Here is a 21,573-nt window from a genome sequence, read left to right as displayed (position 1 = left end):
CCATTAAATTTCAGCCCAATCTGCTCAGTGATTTTGGAATTATAGATTTTTAACCAAAAAGACACATTTTCAGCCCTAATTTGCATATCACTGATGGAATCATCACGTCATGAACAAATCTTACTTTACACCCCCTTAAGAATGTTCCCACCAAATTTCGCACCAATCTGCCCAGTAGTTTCTGAGTTTAAGTTTTTTGACCAAAAATCACATTTTTTGACCCAAAACCCACATCCCTGATGCAATCACTTTCATTTGAACAATTTCCCAACTAGACACCAGAAGTAACATGACCACCAAATATCAAAGCAATCTGTCCAGCAGTTTTTGACTTTAAGTTGTTTACACACATACACACACACACACAGACAGACAGACAGACAGACAGACAGACACTTTGCCATGCCTATAGCACTACTGAACCTTATCAGTTCAGTTGTGCAAATAAAAACTAATTTCCAGATCTAAGAGAAGGCAAGATTAAAAAGATGCAGTTTCAGCATATGTTTAAAAACATTGAAATTATCACAACAATGGATTTGGAGAGGGAGAGCATTCCATAAAACTGGGGAAGCAACACAAAGCCCTGTCATCATGTTTTTTTTTTGTCCTAGCTGTAACAGTACTAAGTTTAAAATGATCAGCGGAACATCGACTACGCCCCGGGACATAGACAGACCAACTCACTAGGACCAGAACTTTGAAGACATTTAAAAGTGATGAATAAAATCTTACAATTTAAAATAATATGTTGACGTACAGGTAACCAATGTAATTCCTGTAGAAGTGGAGTGATATGAACATGACACTTTGAACGTGTAATAATTCTGGCTGCAACATTTTGTACATGTTGCAATTTACAGAGTACCTATTGTAACAATGAATTCCATGAATCAATGCGAAAGGAAACAAGCGAATGAACTAGTTGTTCAGTGGTAAACCTAGTCAGATATTTATTTAATAAGACCAATACAGCAAATATGAAACATGGAAGAACGACAAATCTGACTATATAAACATGGTGAGACAAAAAACAAGGATGGCTCCAAGGCTCTTTGCCCGACACTGGGCAGAACACTGTGTCATCTAACACTTAATAGAGTATCTCAGTGGTTGGTGTGGTAGTTGGGAGTGTAAACTTACGTTTTATACTGGGAATATTGTCTCCACAGCATGTTGTTTTTATAAGATTTAGGTCTACACTACCTCAAAAGTTCAGCTACAAGGAGTACACTGGGAAGAAAACAAGTAGAGGAACATTTTGAATTGATCGATGAAGAATCAGTACTGTGGAAGAAATGAGGGGAGAGGTGAATGGGAGGGGTGAACAGGTCTGAGGGAGGGTGGGTGGAAACGAGGGGAGGGGTGAACAGGAAGATGGGTGGATTTGAGGGAAGGGGGAGATGACCAGGAAGTGGGTGAAGAGGTATTAATGGCAGCATTTATTGGTGATTGCTATCATAACATTTAAGAATGACAGCATATTTTAAGGAATTTCTTATAGAAAATGACTTGCAGCATGTATGGTAGAATAGCTCACTTCAGTAATCTTTTATCTTGTCAATATTCTCAAATTTGCACATTGTAACTTGAGTGTGTACAATTTACAATGCTACAACAAAGTTTGCGTTTTTTAAAAGTACTTGTACATGAAGATTTTTGATAATCATTCATTATACAGAATTGTTTTAATGTTAATGGATATCTTCTTTCGATGATACTTAAATTGTCTTCAGGTATTGCTAGTACACTCAAAACATGTCATTGTATCATCGTATTGTATTATACCTGAATACCAGGTTTGAGTTTAAGGTCACTGGGAAGTGATCTGGTACTTTTAATATACAATAAAATTACCATGAATCCACTAAAATATGTACTTGTCAGCCTATGTCTCTGCAACCCACTAAATATAATAAACTCTGAACCATGCTCCTATCACACTACATTTTTTTCCAAACGAAATAAAGAAACGAGACATCAGGAATTGCCAAGATATATTTACATTTATTTTGTATCTTCATGTAGAAGGTTAAAATATAAAGATATTAGAATAATAATCCAAATACAAACAGCTTACACGAATAGTTTATTGCATTGTACATTCAAAACAGTGAAAACTGGACCAGACGGTGGACCAAGTACAACTATGCACAGCTGATAAAAGAAGCGGTGAACCATTCATTTTTTATATGATTCTCATTTTCTGTACGATAAATGTTTACAATGGAACTAAGTCTGAGAGTTTAACAAGATGAGTGCAGCATTTCATTCATTTTTCATTTCAGGTATGATATCGATAAATAACGAAAACAATTTTGGCTCCAAAATTTGACTTTATTATAATCTTTTTTGTTTTAAACGAGTCAAACTTTGATTATTATTCTGCAGAGCTATCATATTGTAGTTCACCAAGTCACACAAAAGTTAAACTGTCTCTTCACCAGATGTCTGATCTCGCTATACTCGTTCACGAGAGATAGTGACAGCGGCATCACAGATCCAGCAAATAGACGGGGCTTCATAAAACTTTCAAAAAATTCTCAGAGAAAACTTGCTTGGCAAGAAACGGATTTAGCTCACAGAATAATTGGTGCAATCTCATGAAATACATAATGATGGCAAAACAGAATTTGAAACTGTTATTCATTTGAACATTTGTTTTGTTAATTGTCCGTCACAAAAAAAAAATTGAAACATAAATCAACCATCGTATACCGAGTTGAAGGCATACACAAAAAATCAATCATAAATATTGATCAGTTAATATCTGAAATCATTTAGGAATTAATGATCTATATTCAACAACTATGTGGCATCATGAAGATGCAAATGATAATGCTTATTCAAATGACTTGATCTATTATGTAGTAAAACTATTATCTATATTCACCAACTATGACATTATCCAGAATATGCAAATGTTTATTTAAATGACTTGATCTATATGTAGTATTAAACTGTGATATTATCCCAATTATGCAAATTATTTTTTTTATTTAGTAACACTTACCAGTACTAACAGTGCACCTAGACAGAATATGCAAATGAGTAAAGGATCTAAATTTAGCAACTGTGACATCATCCAAATATGCAAATGACAACAGCTTGTTATTTGACAACACTGAGCTTTAGTAAAATATGCAAATAACTTGATTGACATGTAGCAACTCTGATGTATCAATGAGTATATGCAAATGATTACAGCTATTCATTTGACTATGGTCTGAATATACAAATGAGTTATGGATCTACATTAAGCTGCTGCGATGTAATTCAGAACATGCAAATGATACAGCTCTGTAGCTAGTATAACATCAGTGTTTATATGATGTAGCTTTGTAAAATCAACCATAATACAGAAATGAGTTATGAATATTATCTATATTTTGCAGCTCTTAACGCGACAAGAACATATTATGACTGTAGTTTTTTTAGCTATATTTCTCAAAACTAGACTAAAATTCCTTCATTTCATACTGCACCCATCTCATTAATAACTAGAATACAAAACCCTACAACATGTACAACAATAATAGCATTTTTTTTTCAAGTTTTCACAAGCTGGACAGTAATAAAGGGCACAAAGTTACAAATACATTCTGTTTAAATACACGTAGTCTAAATGGTTCTCTTTTTTTAAAAATTCTTTTCAATACATGAAATGGACAGCGACAAGAATGGCAACACAATGTTTACATACCATACAAGCATAAAAAATAAAAAAAATACTCTAGTTCCATTCTTATATCTTTGAAAGCTGCAGCAGTACTTTGAAGTACTTGCAGCTTTTTTTTTTCTCTCTTTTTGTTTTCGGCAACTCACCCTAGATATCTAGTGGGCTTCCTGGTGAAAGACACTTGAAAGGTTAAGTTTTCGTTCCTCATCTTTTTTCTTCATCTTTTTTTTTTCATCACAAGATAAAATTTGTCCATTGTTCCATAAATTCACTTGGCACAGTTAGGAAACCATAGGATGAAGTGACATGAAAGATCGCTGGCCTGTATGGGGTGTGTGGGATGCCTACGTGTGACTAAACACGGTCATTGTTGTCTACCAATGCTGTATAAAAAATCACAGCTTTTAGCAGGACAAGCACAATTGACCCTCAAAATTCTGGCTCATATTAAACTCAAGTTAAAAGTTCATATTTTTTTCATGCACATTTCAAATTTCTACAGAACTTTTATTTTTGTTCAAAGATAATTGTAAGATGATTCAAAGCTTTTCAAATCACTGACATTGCATGATACAGTTGAAGTGCATCATAAAATGTACAAGCCAAGTTCAATGACATAATCTAATCTAGACTATTAACTGATTGTATGGTTTTCTTGGCACACCTCAAGAACATTGGGACCAGCCTTCAATGTTGATAACAATATTACACCAGATAAAGCCTCTAACAACCATTTTTGAAAACTTTATCATGTACTCTAAAACATCCCTATCTCTAATATCACTGTCTCCTTCATTTTGCAAGTGCGTTCTAAAACGACCTAATGGTGCACAACACATACTTTGAGCCCGATGTTCTTCAGTCTTGCCATTATCTTTCAATTTACATCAACATTTCTCTTCTGTACTACCGATGCTGCATAACAAAAGTTACATTCTGCAACATTTCACTTGGCTTGGACAAAGTACGACGTTTTTATTCCCCAAATATTTCCTATATTCAGTGGTAAAAATACTGGTGTCATAAGGGGTCCATGTTGGTATTTGTATCAAACTCATACTAACAAGGACCCCTATGTCACTGTTAATTCATAGGGCTGAAATCAAGACAAATATTGGGGAATAATAGCATTACTATTGATTACAGACTAAGTGAAAGATTATGAAACCAGATTTAATCTGAGAGGACATATAACGAACCTTTGGCCATATGTGATCTACACATTGCTGCATTCATGACAGACAAGTCTCACTGAAATACTACAATGGTCTATTTTTACCCCCTAATTTCCTATACAATGGTTTGATCCTGTATGGCAAATCACTGGACTATTCCACATATTTGCAGGAAATGGGGAGTATTTCTATGGTAACAATGGGAATCCCTGTCCCTCTGGAAAAATCGACGAAACCTGTACGGAGTTCCTGCTATACTAAAAACTGAAAGTTGTAATTTGTATTTCATGAACACAATGACCAAACTCTTAGCCTTTACATATACACAGGCCTACAGTTGAAAATAGACAGTATAAAAAATTTGGGTTCTCATGTTTTCTTCACAAAAATAGTTTCTTCATCAAAACAAAAAATCACTCCAGACTAGCACTGTGCGGTGAGTGCATGGACACATGTTAGACGATGTGAGGAGGCCACAGGCATGTGGCTCCAGATATAACTATATTAGCAGTGAGTTCCAATATGTATGTGCTGCTATACAAGACCTTGAATCACATACATTGTTGTATAACTTCAAAATCTTACAAAATCAAATGAAAATCAAATGGTAAGCCCCCTGGGTCACCACTTTTGATCACTTGGATTTACCCAGCGAGTCCAAGCATCTAGCAGCATGATAGTTCTTTTGTTAGTATGTATGACAGAGTGTGGCGATAATTTAAGTTGTGTGCTCCTACAGGCATTGTGATGTTAACTTTTGCTAACCTTTTGACGATACTAACTATACACGGCTGATTATACTTGCTGCTTTTTTTTAAAACCTCTCAAAAAGAATGACTCATAAGTTCATTTTCCATAAATGATCTAACAGACTGAACAAAAGCTGCCAGTATAACAGTAAGGAAATGGATTTCTACATATATATTTTTTTTTCACCGTTTGATATATTTGTATGTTTTTGTAAAAAATATCACAACTTTAGACCCATTGTTTTAGCATAAAGGAGTCTTATAATAGGATTACTCAGAGTTGATATTACATGTATATAACAAAGGACACGGGGTTGGCTGATTTAACTCAAAAATAGTCCCTCTGTTTGTCTGTCTGTCTGTCTGTCTGTCTGTCTATGTAACAGACTGGTTACATCATAGATTCTGTGATTTTATACACTGTTATCATCAAATCTTGACTGGCTGATGATTACCTTTGTGATGATTGCATTACTGCATCGAGGTACCTGAATACTGAAGAATCAAAACTGATCTGTATTTGATTGTTAACCTTGAGATTGAGTTCTCCAACCTTCTGAACTTATACCCTCCGCTACATTATGCAAATCCTTACAAGAGGGCGGTATATGTCCACTATCAACAACAAATTTAAAGACGGTCCGAGATATGTTGATGACTTGGTGTACCCGATGCCGTTTCTCACTTCTCTCTCTCCCTTCACTGCAGTTAGGTCTACTTCATACCCTTCACAGTGATGGACCTTTCTCCTCGAAGATGAGAAAATTGCACCCTGTGGTTTTCGAGTTTACCTTCAGGATTTTACCTGTCGCAACATAGACTGTCCACGTGAATTTGATGATTTGATTTGTAAGCTGTAACCCGATAAGTGTAACCTCCTGTATTTAAATAGTCTGAAGTTCATACATTAAATACAAGAGCTTCATGTATGTAAATAAAAACTTTCTCCAGCATGACTGTGTCCGTAAACAGAAAGCTGTCCTGTTTCTTTGAATATTCAAGTATTTTAAACGGTATTAATTCAGCCACTAGGTACATGTATATAATAACTGTGACATATATATATATATATATATATATACTTTATATATATATGTAATATACTAAAGACATCTAACAGTCTTACATGTACACTTGATCAACTTGTTCACAATATCACACAACACTATACACAATGTAGACTAAAAATTGTACGTACCATACCATTGGTTTTCACTCAAATAAAATGCACGAGTGCAGACCTGACATGGCTAAAAGATCATGAAACTAGACAAAAAAAAACCTATCTCTTTCTGAATAATACAAGTATTAAGATAGATGATGATGATAAGTAAATAAATGCACTTTGACCAGCAATGTGCATGTTACATGACTCACAAAAATGAATTACCAGCGATGACACGTAACACAAAAAAAATCAACTCTTATAGTCTGTCTTTAAACCACTGGCTTTATGTCGCGGGTCAACAGACTGGTAAAAGCAATAATAAATAGTTATAAAACAAAACCAGTTTTACAGTTGATGGGTGTCTAAAATAAGATTAAAATCTTTTCATTCTTTTTTTCAAATCTTTTTTTTTTTTTTTTTAGTTGTTGTCAACATAAGCTGACTCTAGCTCTCTATGAATACAGACTAGTTGATGGATAATTTTTTTGATTCTAGCACCGTTGCATGGTGGTCACATCATTTAAAGATTGGTGTTTTACTTTTTTTTTTACTGACAGCATGATAACTGTAGACTGTCTACACACAATCAAGTTCAGGGTTAAAGTCTGCTAGCAGACGTGTCCCCTCATTGGACTAAAAGACAGGTAATTACACCATTTGGTTCTGTGTGTATCGTAATACTGTAATTATCTAAAAACACACCATGGTATGTGATACAGAATGTTAACCACTTCACCATGCATCGGTGTAACGCACATCACACTCCTCTAGAGATGGCAAATGAGACTGCAAGAAAAGAGAATTAGAAGAGTTAGAAGGATAAACCATTTGTTGATTTCCTTGAAAACAAGACGGTGAACTCTCCCAACAGTTTTTTTCTTATTTCATATTAACCAGAAACAAGTTTTCTTTCATATCAAGGCAAAGTTTTGAGACATTTCAGTAACTCAATACTCAGGCACATTGACTTCTAAGACACAGCCGATCAGTATCAATAAGTACGTAAGTGTGCATTTGCTATGAGCATGACCAGGTGGCTAGTAGGGAGATTGAACATTTAACTATCGTCACTACAGTACTAAAGTTATAATGTCTGTTCTCAAGAAAAAAATATATTGATTAGTCTTTATATTAAACCCCACTAAAATTAAACATGTACTTGGTCCCTGCAAGCAGCAATATGGGTCAGATGTAGCAGGAAAAGACTGTTTGGTTGTACTTACCTTGAGTTTAACAAATGTCAGTGCTGACAGCTGAGTACTGTTTAAATTAAGTCGTCTTAAACTTTTTATCTGGGTTAAACAGTTAAGGCCTGCATCAGTAACTGGTGTTTCACACAGATTCAATACTTGCAGTTTCAACAGATGTTCTGAGATCAGCTGCAGGCCTGGGTCACCAAACTGTAAAAGGACAAAATATGTACTTCAAATTATCAGGTTATACATCTGGTGAGGGAACTTAATTGGATTTACACCAAGTCTTGTTATTCTCATTATCTATTAATAGTTGCATAATATTAATGAAGATTATCTGTGGGGGTTTCTAGTCATCTCACCCCCCCCCCCACCCCACCCCCCCACCCCCACCCCATTTTGATCTCGGTCATCTTGATCCCCATCTCAAATCATTCTTGTTATCTTATCCCTGGGTAAATTGTTGTTACAACATATAATGGTAAATTATTTGGAGACTATCTTAAGGTTCAGTCTCATGGAGAACACATGGCATTAAACATCCTATAACCACATGTGTAGTGTACATGCATATCCACACATTCACATTTACACATACACGCACCTATACACGCACACACACACACACACACACACACACGCACGCACCCCACACACATACACACACAGAGCTAAATACGAGTCAAATATGAAGACTTTGTATCTCTCTGTATGTTTTAGAGTCACCACAATTAAAGGTATCGATATGCCCAGTAGCAATAACAATTAATATCATATCTTCTCTTCAAACTTTACAACTATAGGCTTGTGAGTACAATTTCTTCAAGATTGACTGAGTTATTGCTTGAAAAAACATTTTCCACACTGACTTTATGATATATAAAGACTCCCACTTCAAGAATTTATTACAAGCAGTGAGGAGTTGCCATACCAAGGACAAGTCTCAGTTACCCAGCCTCTCACCACTGGGGGCTCTGCCTACGAGACCAAATGAGAAACGAGATTTCAACTCGCCCACGCAGGAAGTAGCCTCTGAAGCAGTGCATCATGGGTGTACTTCACAGCCAACATTGCAGGCTGAACGATTTGGGTACCTTCGCTACAGATTATCACTTCTCAAGTGACTGATAAATATATTAATTACAACAAAAAGGCCTCGTAAGCCCATTTTTTATTCTTAGAAAAAATGTACTGTGACTTCCGTAATGGGGGTAGTTGGAATCTCATTTCCCCAGACTCTCACTTGGGGTGGTCTCATAGACAGAGGGTCTGGGTAACAGAGACTAACAAAGTACAGGTAAATGTGTAGAGTTGAACTGAATAACTACTTGACAACACTAAGTATTAATCAGACTAGGAAATCCATCTTGAAGCGGTTCTTTTGTCAACATCAGTACACTGACAAAATGTCTCAAGTATTAAAAACAATTGTATTTACATGGCTCTCACTTTGTCTCACTTACATGGACTATTAGTACTAGTAGGTTGGTCTTGCTTGAACTCATAAAAGTGCAGTCTACTCTCCCTGCACCACTGTTACCTTTGTTTGACCGAGGACTTACAAGTTTTGTATCATGGAATTGTCTGTGAGAATATTATACAACCTGTCTGACCTGATGGGTTGTAATAGCCTACTTTGCCTGTTTAAAATCTACATCTCCACATTTTTGTCCATTTCCCTATATAGTATGACTTTTAATTTGTTATTCTACTTTAATACGCAAACAGATCTGATTATCATTACTACTGACCAAAAGTAACCAGAGAGATGTGCAGCACTGCATTACCACTGCCTTTGTCATTAGCATAGAAGTGAAATAGCACATGTGTAAATGCTTGCTGGACAATGATATGTACACACTTCAGGACACAAATAGACATGAAGGCAACACCAGATGTGTTTTATATACAAAGCTGTGTCTGAAGTTAAACCACTAACTTTAAGCCCTATGTCGCGTAACTATTTAACTTTTTTACTGCACCTTTTTGTCAATATTGCCTAGTTTCTACCTGATCTATTTGCAAATACAGCCTTCCTCACTAGCCCTACACCATACATTACAATGATTTTATTACATACTATGCCTGTGATGCATTCATATAAAGCAATCTGTCTACAATATGTATAGCCTCACACTATATGCAGTTAACTTTATTAGCCTGCCTTTTATTCCATCCACTATGTCATGCTTATTTTGTTTGTGAGGAGTAAAATTCAATAGACTTGTCAATGCTTTTATTTGATCATACACACATCAGAGCATCTGCAAAACCATACAAGTAGGCATACTTTTAAAACGCTAATAGTAATGCCCTGCAGTGAACTATTGACTCCAGACTGGCTTTCAATTCTCAGAACCTGTAATACCATTATACCCCACGCTTGAGGGTCACAATAGAGCATGAAGGTTGAATATCCTGGTATGACTATACTTATGAATATGTAGAGCGACAAGTCATGGTGCTGACCGGGAAATCAACTGATCATTATTTTTATGATGTTCCTTGGTGGTAAGATTCCATTTCGGGTGCTGAGAAACATACTTTAGGTTATTGTGTACAATATATGATGTCTCGAATAGCTGTTACGCAAAATGAAGTTAATAAAGACCACTATTTTTGATCAGAAATAAAAGAATTCACAGAAAATTTCATACATTTATTTGTCCTATGGAGCCAGCTTGTGGCATAAAGACTCAATGATTTCACAAATACATACATTATTGCCTAAATATGAGTCTTTGTTCCCAATAGAGACGGCTGGTCTTTGGATGTTTAATGGTAATTCATTTCCCAACATTTAGGTCATATAATTTCTTATTATCACTGGCTGTCATCAACTATGACTGTTTTAATCTCAACATAATTTTGTTATTACCTCCCGTAAGGGTACGGGAGGTATTAAAAGGGGAATGTCTGTCTGTGTGTCTGTCTATCTGTCCGTCTGTCTGTCTGTCCGTGTGTGTGTCTGTGTCATCATTTTCTAAAAATCGGCTGGCTCAATTGTAATGGAATTTGGAATATATAATCTTTAGGGTAATAGCTAGACCTGATTAGGTTTTGAGCCAGATAGGTTAATGTTTAATTAGAGAAATTTGCATATTAATGAAATCAAATAATTAAACAATATCTTAAGCCTCCATACTTCAATTTCAATAAAAATTAGTATATTCATCAAACATAAGAAAATACATTTGTCCTATAAAATTTGTTGATGTACTTTAAAGTGTTAAGACAATATGAATTAATATAATTACGCTATATTAATTTGAGTAAACTTGGAAGGCTGCCCTCAGCGGCCGGTCACTGTCAATGGTTTTATGATATGGCGTCTAGTCTGCCCAAATTTAGCTGTTCGAGCAGACCAAATCCGAAACCTTTGGTGAGTATACAAATACTATATCACAGTTTGTAATATAAGTACCACTGGACCTGTCAATCTCTAATGTTCAAATTGAAGTCAAGGCAATTATTACTAAACTAGCTTAAAACACGGCATTGAAAAAAATGAGGACAAGAATCTAAGACAGTCAGAGACAGACAGACAGAGACAGACAGACAGAGACAGACACACGTGCACACACACAGACACACACACGCATACACACAGACACACAGACAGACACAGACACACACAGACACAGAGACAGACACAAACACACACACAGACACACACACACACACACACACACACACACACACACACACACACACACACACATATCTTGAAAGCCTATATCATGGCAAGTACAGTATTATAGAGCTAATCACTCTGCAAATCCAACCATAAATCATAAATGTGGTACTTACATTAGTTGACCACAGATTGAGATATTTCAAATTTGGCAGTCGGATGATGGTATCAGCACAGGCACTGGTAACATGCGTAAAGGCAAGATTCAGACATTCTAAGTTGCCAAAAGACCCTGAATTGAGAAGCTGATGGACATCGGCATCAGTAGATTTTGGTGGTAGCGATAATGTCTTAGGACCGCCCTTTGACTGCTGTTGGTAAGAGCAAATGAATTGACTGAAATTCCCCTGTCTTGTAGGATTGTAAGATATGTGATGTTGTTCAGCCCTATCAGGCTTCTAGACTAAAAGATACATTGAGTTGTTCAGCCCTATATAAGGCTTGTGGTAGCTGATAGCATGGCACACATGGACCTACAACATATGTAGAATATGATGATAATATGATGATGATGTTGTATCTTATAGACTGACTACTGTCTGCAAAAATAGCAATGGACTGTGATCTAACTATAACAGATAATGACTCATCTCAAGGCCAAGAACATGATCAAATTCGGAAATCATAATATTCGTAAATGTTGTGTATATGCACAAAACATTCTGAATTACCAGTTAAATTTAATCATAGTTAACAAATACATTACAATTTGTGAAGTCAATCTGTTGGCAAACAGCCAATTTGCAATCCAAAGTGCAGCATACTCAGGTGCAAAGACTAATTCTGAGATACCATTCTACCTATTAAATCTGGGTTGATAGGAAGGTTGCCTTCTTCCCAGGGTCTTGGTATCAAGTCTGGATTGCATTGTGGTTACAATCAATGTGACAGTCATTCACTCATGTTTATAAATGGTGAGAATAATACCACATTTCCCACAATACACCATTCAAGATGGTGACTTTATTAGGACTACCCCACAGTGTATCATTCAAGATAGCAACTTTGTTTTGTAGTGTGTGTGTGTGTGTATGTTTGTGTGTGTGTGTGTGTGTGTGTGTGTGTGTGTGTGTGTGTGTGTGTGTGTTATGTAATAGCCATACCAGGCAGACTAACAAGAAAGCCTGGTTGTTTGAATGTAAGCAAGTCTATCAAGAGACACATACCAGTTCTTTCAGTGCAATTTGTCTTTCGCAAAGATCAGCATACATCTTGCGTCCTTCGGGAGTACTTTCTAGAGTTGTTATAACTTGTAACCTGTCATCATGATTATCCAATAGTTCCATCTCCAGTAATGTACATAGCACCTGGTACGATAAAAGTAATACATAGTCATTACATGACACTACCAATACTAATTACTTTCCTGGGATTTTTTTGATGGGGAAAATGATGACTGGCCTCACAGTGGTAACTGTTGTATGGGTTGATGGGGTATGGTGAGTAGCTGATAGCATGTAATGTGGGGTAAGGTTTGGAAGGGTGTAGATTACAGCTACACTAGCTGTTGAAACCCTTTTTGTTAGATATAGTGACTTAGTAGTAGTATCGTACACCCTGCACTGTAGTGAATCACCTGCAGGTAAACATTTTTGTAGAGCTGTACACATAATATTATGGTACAATAAATCCAATCAAATTGATGTTTGGGTCCACACCCTAACATCAACAACTCCCATGCAATCATGATTTCAACCTGTTGCTGAACTAGATACAATCAACCTCTAATCTATATGTATAACATCTGAGAAATGGTATATTTTTAACAATTTTCAGTGAATATATTGTTGGTTGTCTGATCACAAAAATAATAATACTTGAGTTTCAGCTCATGCAGCTTTAAAACAAATGAAAAATTATGCTGGAGTTTTGATAGGTGTAAATTTTGAACATCATCAGATTAATATTGCCAACTAATGACATAATCCCTCTTGCATGAATCAAATCACCTTTCATGTCAACTCAATAATGATCAACCTGCTACAGGCTAAGTCAAGAATACTACTGTAACAGTTTGCATCAGCTTGTATCTGACTACGTTATTGTGAGCACTGTGTATCTGCCACATATGTATATAATTTCTGCAATAGGGGACTTGCAATCCAGACTGAGCATGCTCAGACACAAAGGACTGTGGGATTATCTGTGGTTATTTTAATACCTAATCTGGAGCTACCGATAAAATTAACTTCCCACAACTGTCAGGGTAACTGAATTGATCATTCGTGGTTGCAAACAATGTAACATTATTGTTTACAATACCAATTCATCAGTATATATTATCACATTTCCCATGATGCAACATTCAAGATGGTGGGTTTGCGAGTTCCCTATTGTCTGCATTGACATTTGATACTGAACTAGTTCCTGGAAATGCATTGAATATTGTATGGGCTCAGTCATGACTACTTTGGATTGTATCTGATTACTTCATTGTCAACACTGTGTGTAATATGTAATCGCTTGCACTGACATACGATGCAGAGTAAAGTCCAGAATGTTACTACAGTTAGCATCAGTTTGTATCTGATTACGTTATTATGAACTCGGTGTATCTACCACATGTCTACATGTAATTGCACTCACATTTGACACTGAACTATCCTGGAAGTGCACAAAAAAAAACACAAGCTAAGTTTTGAGAACTTTGGTTTGTATTCAAAAACTTCACTACCAACACAACATATAATGTAAATTGCCTGCACTGACATTTGATACAAAACTATATATATAGTTCTAGGAAATGCATGGAAAATCAAACACACTCAGTCACGAATACTTTATTTGTATTTGTTGCTGTCAGCACTAAATAAGCATATATCAGTATGCAATCACGTGACATTATGCTCAACTAGTTCCTGGAAATGTGAGCAGCAAGATCTATATTTAGTCATTTAAAAGCGTTCGGTCACGACATCTTGATGCAAAAGTGAAGGAGATGGGCAGGAAGGAAACTGAAGGATAGAAAATGGGAGAAAGGAGGGAAGAGCTAAAACAGGGGGGGGATTTTAAGGAAATAAAGGGAGGGAATGGAGAGGTAGAGTATAGGAGAATTAATGGTATTATATAAATATGCATTTTTAAGCAAGATGCAATATACTCATAAACAGTATAATGTTAAAGTAGAGAATCTGTAACTATGAATTTAAGAGAAAGTAATAAGGGGATCTAAATATACAGCTGAAAAATGGTCTGAACATAAAGCAGAGCTCCTTTTACTAGTTCCCAAAAACGTCAACAATATGCCCTGCATGGTCAGTACACATTCAAATATTTCCAATTCACAAGTTCAGTACATGCATACTTCCAACACATACTCTACAATAGATAAATTACCCTATAATGTAAACACACACATGGAGGTTTCTACATACTGGTTAGCTATAGATTTAGTGTTGGACATTTTCATGGCATATTTACATCATAATGTATAAAGATTGGACAAATAGCTTCAAGGGGTTGATTCTATATTACAGTGTTTTGTAATTTACTGTAGAGATTTTCATGGAATGTTTCAAGTATGAAATATTTCATATTTGAAACAAAATCAAATAGTCTGAATGCAAGGGTGGGGTGGGGTGGGGTGAAGGTGGGGGTGGGGGTGGGGGTGAGGTTTAATGGATGGACAAATCAGTACTTCATTCATTTTCAGAATTAGCTGTCAACCAGAAATGAAATCTGATTCCTCTTATGATGCGATAGCTAGGGGAATGAGCTCACACTAGTACTGACATATTGTATTTCCGTCATCAAAAATTAGGTGTGAGGATGAAAACTACAACCATTGGCAGCTGTGTACATATAAAATATCAATGGAAAGAGTACAGAAAATCAAGCATTGACAATTGATTAGGTTGGTGCTAAGTGGACATTGTAGTACAACAGAGTCCACGTATGAAAGTACATGTCACTTGTTTGCTCGCTGCCATCCTATTTCCAAACTCAACATATAAATCTGTCATTATCTATCTCACAGGTCAAACTTGAAGTTGAAGTTGAGGCTTCCCCCAACTTACAACTGAACTAATGACGGAATTGACAATATACCAACAGAGTCATATAAATTATGTTTATTGACTTTCCATATTTTTATAATTGTAAGAAGTATATAAACTATAATGGCCTTATGTGATAAAATTGTTTTAGGGCCTCATAATTCAAATAGAAAGTCATCACATCAAAGCAAATGAAAACAAAGATCTCATTTTGTTGAAATATAGGTTGTCTTCTGCCAACTGATGGCAAACACAGTGAATATAAACAGCATGCTAACATATTTACAAAATCTGTTTTCCACATGGCAGAGTAGGGTGTGTCTTCTATAAAAAGTTAATGTGCCACTGACAGATATATCTTTTGGCCCATCAGACTCTGATTTTATCCCATCCCTTATTATGTGGTGGCTCGCAAGAACCCTAGTTTCATCAATTTGACCGCCAGCACAAATGTCTCATTATCATTCATTTCAGTACAGAGTTGGCATCATTGCAGTAACATACAGGTGTTGCTTTGGAACTTCTGTTAAAACAGTGTTGACTGCTTATTACAGTAACATCAGAAACAGTCAACAACATATTTACAGTATTTACCGGAAATGCCAAGGCAAGGCCACTACATCACTTCCACCTAATTCTGATTGATGCCAACTCTGTACAGCTAAGTGAAGGTGAATGAAACCAACGCATTTTATCTCGTACAGCATCCATGTTTTTTATCAAATATCATGAATTCACCAGGTACGCTTCCCCTTTAAAGGGCACACTGGTAATCTAAGCGTATAGTACCCACCTCCATCATAACACTGTCTCTCCTCAGTGCCATCAGCATACAGGGACCCAGTAATTTCCGAGCCACCATTTGCAGGAATCTTTTCCTTTTGCAGCAGCAACCAACTAACCGTCGCATCTATGATAACAGACAGAAAATATAAGGTGTATTATATAGCATTTTACAGATTTTCATAATTGTAAACATAAATGTATGTTTATATATAGAGGTCAGGGGCAATCATTGCAAGTATATACATTGAAGCAATTTGTCTACATGTAAAAGTCAATGTAATTACATTGATGTATTTCAAGATATGCACTAAAGCACAACTAGCTGGAACCGGAATGTATTTTCAAACTTTTTTCTTAATTATAATGACTTACTCATGAAATCCTACACCCAGAATGGTAATGAATCACCTATGGGTAAATGTATTTGTGTAGCTGTACACATAATATGATCCAATAAAACTGGTCTTTAAAGTCCCCACCCTAAAATTAGCGCCCTCAACGAGATCACAATTTCAATCTATTACTGTGATACCTATGGACACAACTGACCTCTAGTAAAGATGTGCAATGTCTAATTATTGTTGTTTTAACAATTTTTGTTTGCCTGGAAAAAAAAATAGTCCAGTTACAGCTAGTTGAACTTGAAATGTACAAAATTATGCATACTAGTGGTGTTTGCATTGCAATGCAAATGAAGACATTATTTCATACCAGGACACAAATAAGCAGGCTGTCGTTCCATGTACATGGAATCAAATCAAATTTTTAAAACGAAATTTGCTGTTTTGGATCAACATAGATCGTATTCAGAGAATCACATGATTTGTAGCTTCCAGTGCATATACTCAAAGCATTATTTGCACTTATGCTTGAAATGTTTTCCGCTTCATTTTCACTCACTATGCTTGTGAAAGCATGGCCACAGAGAACATTGCTGTAAAAGCTTTAAATTTTCATGCAATATACCCAAGTATGCTACACTCACACTCGTGTAGCATGGGGCTTTGTTACATTACAACCAAACACAAAGACTATTATAAGCCTACACTCATCAAAAATTCTATCCCTCAAAGATGTGCTATGCTGATTTATTTCTCTGACTGATCATTTTCACTTCTTCTTTATTGAAATTCATAAATCTATTAAAATGACAGTATACTAATCTAAATCTCATTATTACAGGATAATACTATTAACTTCATTCCTAATTTAATACAAAATATTCATGAATTTTAAAAGATTTATTCTACTGTGTCCTTGCCTTCTTCCTGTTATGTTCTGAATATATATTATATATATTATTACCTACAGTAAAGTGAAAAGAGATTAGACATCACAAGGCTAGCAAGTTACCTAAAGACTTTGATAGCATTGCTCATATGTATTTCTCCTCCTTCAAACTGGGGCATACAGCAGTTAGGATTAAATCTTGAAGGCCGTTTGAATTATGAGTTGGCCATGAGGCTATCTACACCGTATATACAGAATCAGACGTACTTAGTCTGTTTATCTTACGTCATATGTTACATTGAGATATAAAACCGGACTGAACAGGTCAAACAAAATATCCAAATTACGTCACACCTCCTTGAATCATGTGACCCATTCAGAGTTTTTGCTAAGGGTGGTAATTAGTAGGTAAAATCTACAAGGTTCCTATGTCATTTTACCGGGTTCTCAAACAAAATTACCATGGATTCAATAGGGAAAAAACTGTCATTTCTACCCCTTTCTCCCTTTCTTTTACTGCGGTTCCCCAACCTTAGCAAAAAAAAAACACTGCCATTACTATGGAAACTCAAATCCTCTACATGCATGAAACTAAGGTGAAATTCACCCTGATGCTACCAGAGGGTTCCTACAGGTGCTGATATGCTTATGTTCAACTTGATACATAAGATGACGTGAACAGCAGTAGCATGTCAAACACCTCCATCCCCAACTATCTATCTCTCTATTTACATCAATCAACTAACCCTTTAAAGGATGAAGCCCTCCTTTTGGGATTGCAATAGGGACCTTGCAAACCAGACATGTTGAATGTTGCATCATGGGAAATGTGATAATAAATACTAATGAACTGGTATTGTAAACAATACTGTTACATTGTTTGCAACCACGAATGATCAATTCATAGTTACCCTGAACATTGTGAAAGGGTTTTTTTCATTGGTAGCTCCAGATTAGGTATTACGATAACCACAGATAATCCCATAGTCCTTTGCGTCTGAGCATGCTCAGTTTGGATTGCAAGTTCCCTATTGCACACACTTACAGTCAGCTAGGTAGGGTTAGACACACCTTACACTACAATAGTATTATCATTACATGTTTTTTAATACAGCAAGGAGAAAAGGATTGTAATATATAATATACTTTCATTTACATTTATTAATGAATTTGTTGGCAAAGCACGTATAAAGCCTGCAGTGACACACTGTAAAATGTACATACATGTATTTCATAACCATCCATATCAAAATCACTCACGATTATTGCTAATATGTAGGAGGAGACAGATTTTGGAAAGAGAAATCTCTTGGTCTGGCATGTATTTTATGATCAAACCAGTCCTTTTTTTTGTTCCTGTACATGTAGTTTCGAGTAGTAGGTTGGAAAGTGCATTTGCTTGGTTTGCCAAATCTTTCTTACTGGGTTAATACCCTGGCTTAGAAATATATTCTGGCTAGGAACCATATATTACTCTTCTACTAAACACTACTTATCCATGATTATGTTAAGTTTGTCTACCACTCTCTTAAATATATTATGAGATAACGTTTTCCAAGAAACATTTCTTCCGGATTAGCACAAATAAATATTCAATGTGAATGATAATATTAACATATTAACAACAATATCTTTATTCGTCCAAATAAATTCAAAATTTGTTGAGTGGTCACTACAGGAGCAGTGCCCTAGTGTTGAAGAAGCAGGTGGAAACCAGAGTACCTGAGCATCACCTTACTTTAATACACACAGACCTGGTTAAATTTTAATTAAACATAGTGGATGCTTGGGGGGTTTGAACCCAGACTGCAGAGGTAAGAGGCGAATGAGCTAACCGCCAAGCCACCGACAACCCAAATAATTCATGATATTACATAATTCATGATATGACAGAAACCAAAGATGAAAGACAGCAAGAGTGGCATACTTTGAGTATTTGCATGGGCTCTCTTTGACCATATATTCACAAAGTTGAAAACACCTCAAGTACGAGTGCAAATAGTCCCCCACCCCCAAATTATCACACCACTCACATGTCATGGGGTTGTTATTATTACAAATGTTTATCAGAAACAGCAACTTTTCATAAGAATAGCGATCCCACAATTTCATGTGGAAGGAATGATCATGTACTCATTTGATTATCATTTGAAATCAGGTATACAATACTAATGTTTTCAGTAGTGCACTGCATTGCAAATAGCATTAGTATGCATATGCACCAGTGCAAGTAATCATGTCATAATTCATGATTCTAACCTACAGCAGTATGTCAACTATCAAACTTGGTATCAACAGCTAGGGTCACCAGTTGGAGAATAGGTTACACAAATGCAATATGAATGTAGTTGTGTTCTGGATGCAAACCCACTGTCATTCATAGGTTAACAACAACAGCATAATTATGAATCATGCTGGAGTCTTTTGCAAAGCTGTTTCTAAACATAACTATGTTGAATTTGCTTATGATTTTCATTCTTTCCTATTTCTGCTTTTGCTATCAAACTTACTACACATGTTATTTATCGCCTTTTTATAAAAATGTATTATCAATTTGGCTACCGGGCTAAAACTACGGTAAAATACAACATACACATTCAATTAGTTAGATACTTGCTAGTCATTGACCAAAAATGTTCATTAGCTTGGTAGATTAAATGACTTAGGGAAGGCATCGAAACCAAGTGCACCGTAATTACGCGTAGTCACGAGTAGCGACGAGTAGCTCCGCGTAGCTCCGATGTACTACGGTGAATATTCATGAGTTTTGACGCATATTCATGAACTTTACGTTGTAGACAATAGAAAGTAAACACCTATTGTCCGTCATTCAAGAGTCCAAACTACGACCATTTACGCGTAGTCTCGATCCAGGGCATGCCTTTTGAGGCGAGCGATCGCTCCGCTCGCCTACCGCTCGCGCAAATTAAAATCCACGAGCCCCAACCAACCTGTACAACAGTCTGATTTTATTTTATATCATTTTTCAATATGTGGTTACCATAAAAATCAACGTTTATTCGGTAAAATTACGTGGTAGGAGCGTGGAACACTTCCATGTTCATAATCGTCGATCTCCAGCTGAAGTCAGCGCTGTCATTCATGACCTATATATGTATCTGAAATTTGCATTGCACTACCCTTATATGGGAAAAATAGTGACGTATTCGAAGCGGGACATGCATGATGTCATGGCATATCATGAATATTGATCAGCTCAGTATGCATGGAGATTTCAACTTTCGCATCATTGCAAATTGCGCAATTTCGATTGATACGGTGACTGTTTGGAGTTCTCGTTTTCAGCAATCCATCGATGAGTTTTTAGTTTTAAATTCCGATCGGCCTAGTTTTGTTAGAACGGGGTTTTTGGAGACCATCCTACGTGAATGTCTCCTCCCCCCGATCCGGAACATGAACAACAACTGCGATGTATAGTCGCCACACAAAGTACATGCCCAGAGTTCCGACGATAGCTTGGTGATGTGTTGGAGGGCATTGAAAGAATGACAATAAAATAAGATCGATTATTTTACAAAATAAAAATAAAAATAATCTGTCGATATTTTTCCCATCTTATCTTATTATTCTCGTGCAGTTTTCAGAGAAATTCCCGGGTTTTTATTTCATAATCTCCAACACGCAGTTTCATTGTTTTTGTCCGATGATCTTTTCAACTGCAGACCACGGCTGTTTTACCTCCATGACTTTATCGTCTACTGTAACATATAAAATATTTGCTCGAATTTTTGCCTTGCCGTGATTTCTAAAACAAATTAGGTCTGCTGCTCAGACGTGAACGGATCTCGCTACTTTTACTTTAGTCGGCGACACCGGTCGTCGGATCTGTGTGCAGGTACTAGGTGGGGTTACGTGTTTTGTCTCGGATCGAGTGAATGGTTAC

At 36.2% G+C, this 21,573-nt stretch overlaps 1 protein-coding gene across 2 annotated transcripts in view; it reads right to left on the bottom strand.

Annotated features, from left to right (window-relative positions):
* Positions 1-6,740: 6,740 nt before the first annotated feature.
* Positions 6,741-21,573, bottom strand: part of LOC144437262 (C-Maf-inducing protein-like) — an 86,952-nt gene continuing 72,119 nt past the window's right edge. Inside the window, exons 13-17 of one of the 2 annotated variants that reach the window (XM_078126165.1) lie at positions 16,447-16,563; positions 12,825-12,965; positions 11,775-11,969; positions 7,995-8,171; positions 6,741-7,557 (exon numbers count right to left, since the gene is read on the bottom strand). In XM_078126165.1, the coding sequence (XP_077982291.1) occupies positions 7,504-7,557; positions 7,995-8,171; positions 11,775-11,969; positions 12,825-12,965; positions 16,447-16,563 (684 nt within the window). In that variant the 3' untranslated portion in view covers positions 6,741-7,503. The remainder of the gene's footprint in view (positions 7,558-7,994; positions 8,172-11,774; positions 11,970-12,824; positions 12,966-16,446; positions 16,564-21,573) is intronic. The other variant, XM_078126166.1, reaches the window with a different exon arrangement.

The sequence above is a fragment of the Glandiceps talaboti genome, chromosome 7 (assembly GCF_964340395.1).
Source record: "Glandiceps talaboti chromosome 7, keGlaTala1.1, whole genome shotgun sequence".
NCBI classification, from domain to species: Eukaryota; Metazoa; Hemichordata; class Enteropneusta; family Spengelidae; genus Glandiceps; species Glandiceps talaboti.
Note: the sequence above shows the minus strand (reverse complement) of the source record. Positions and strands in the feature narration are given on the sequence as shown.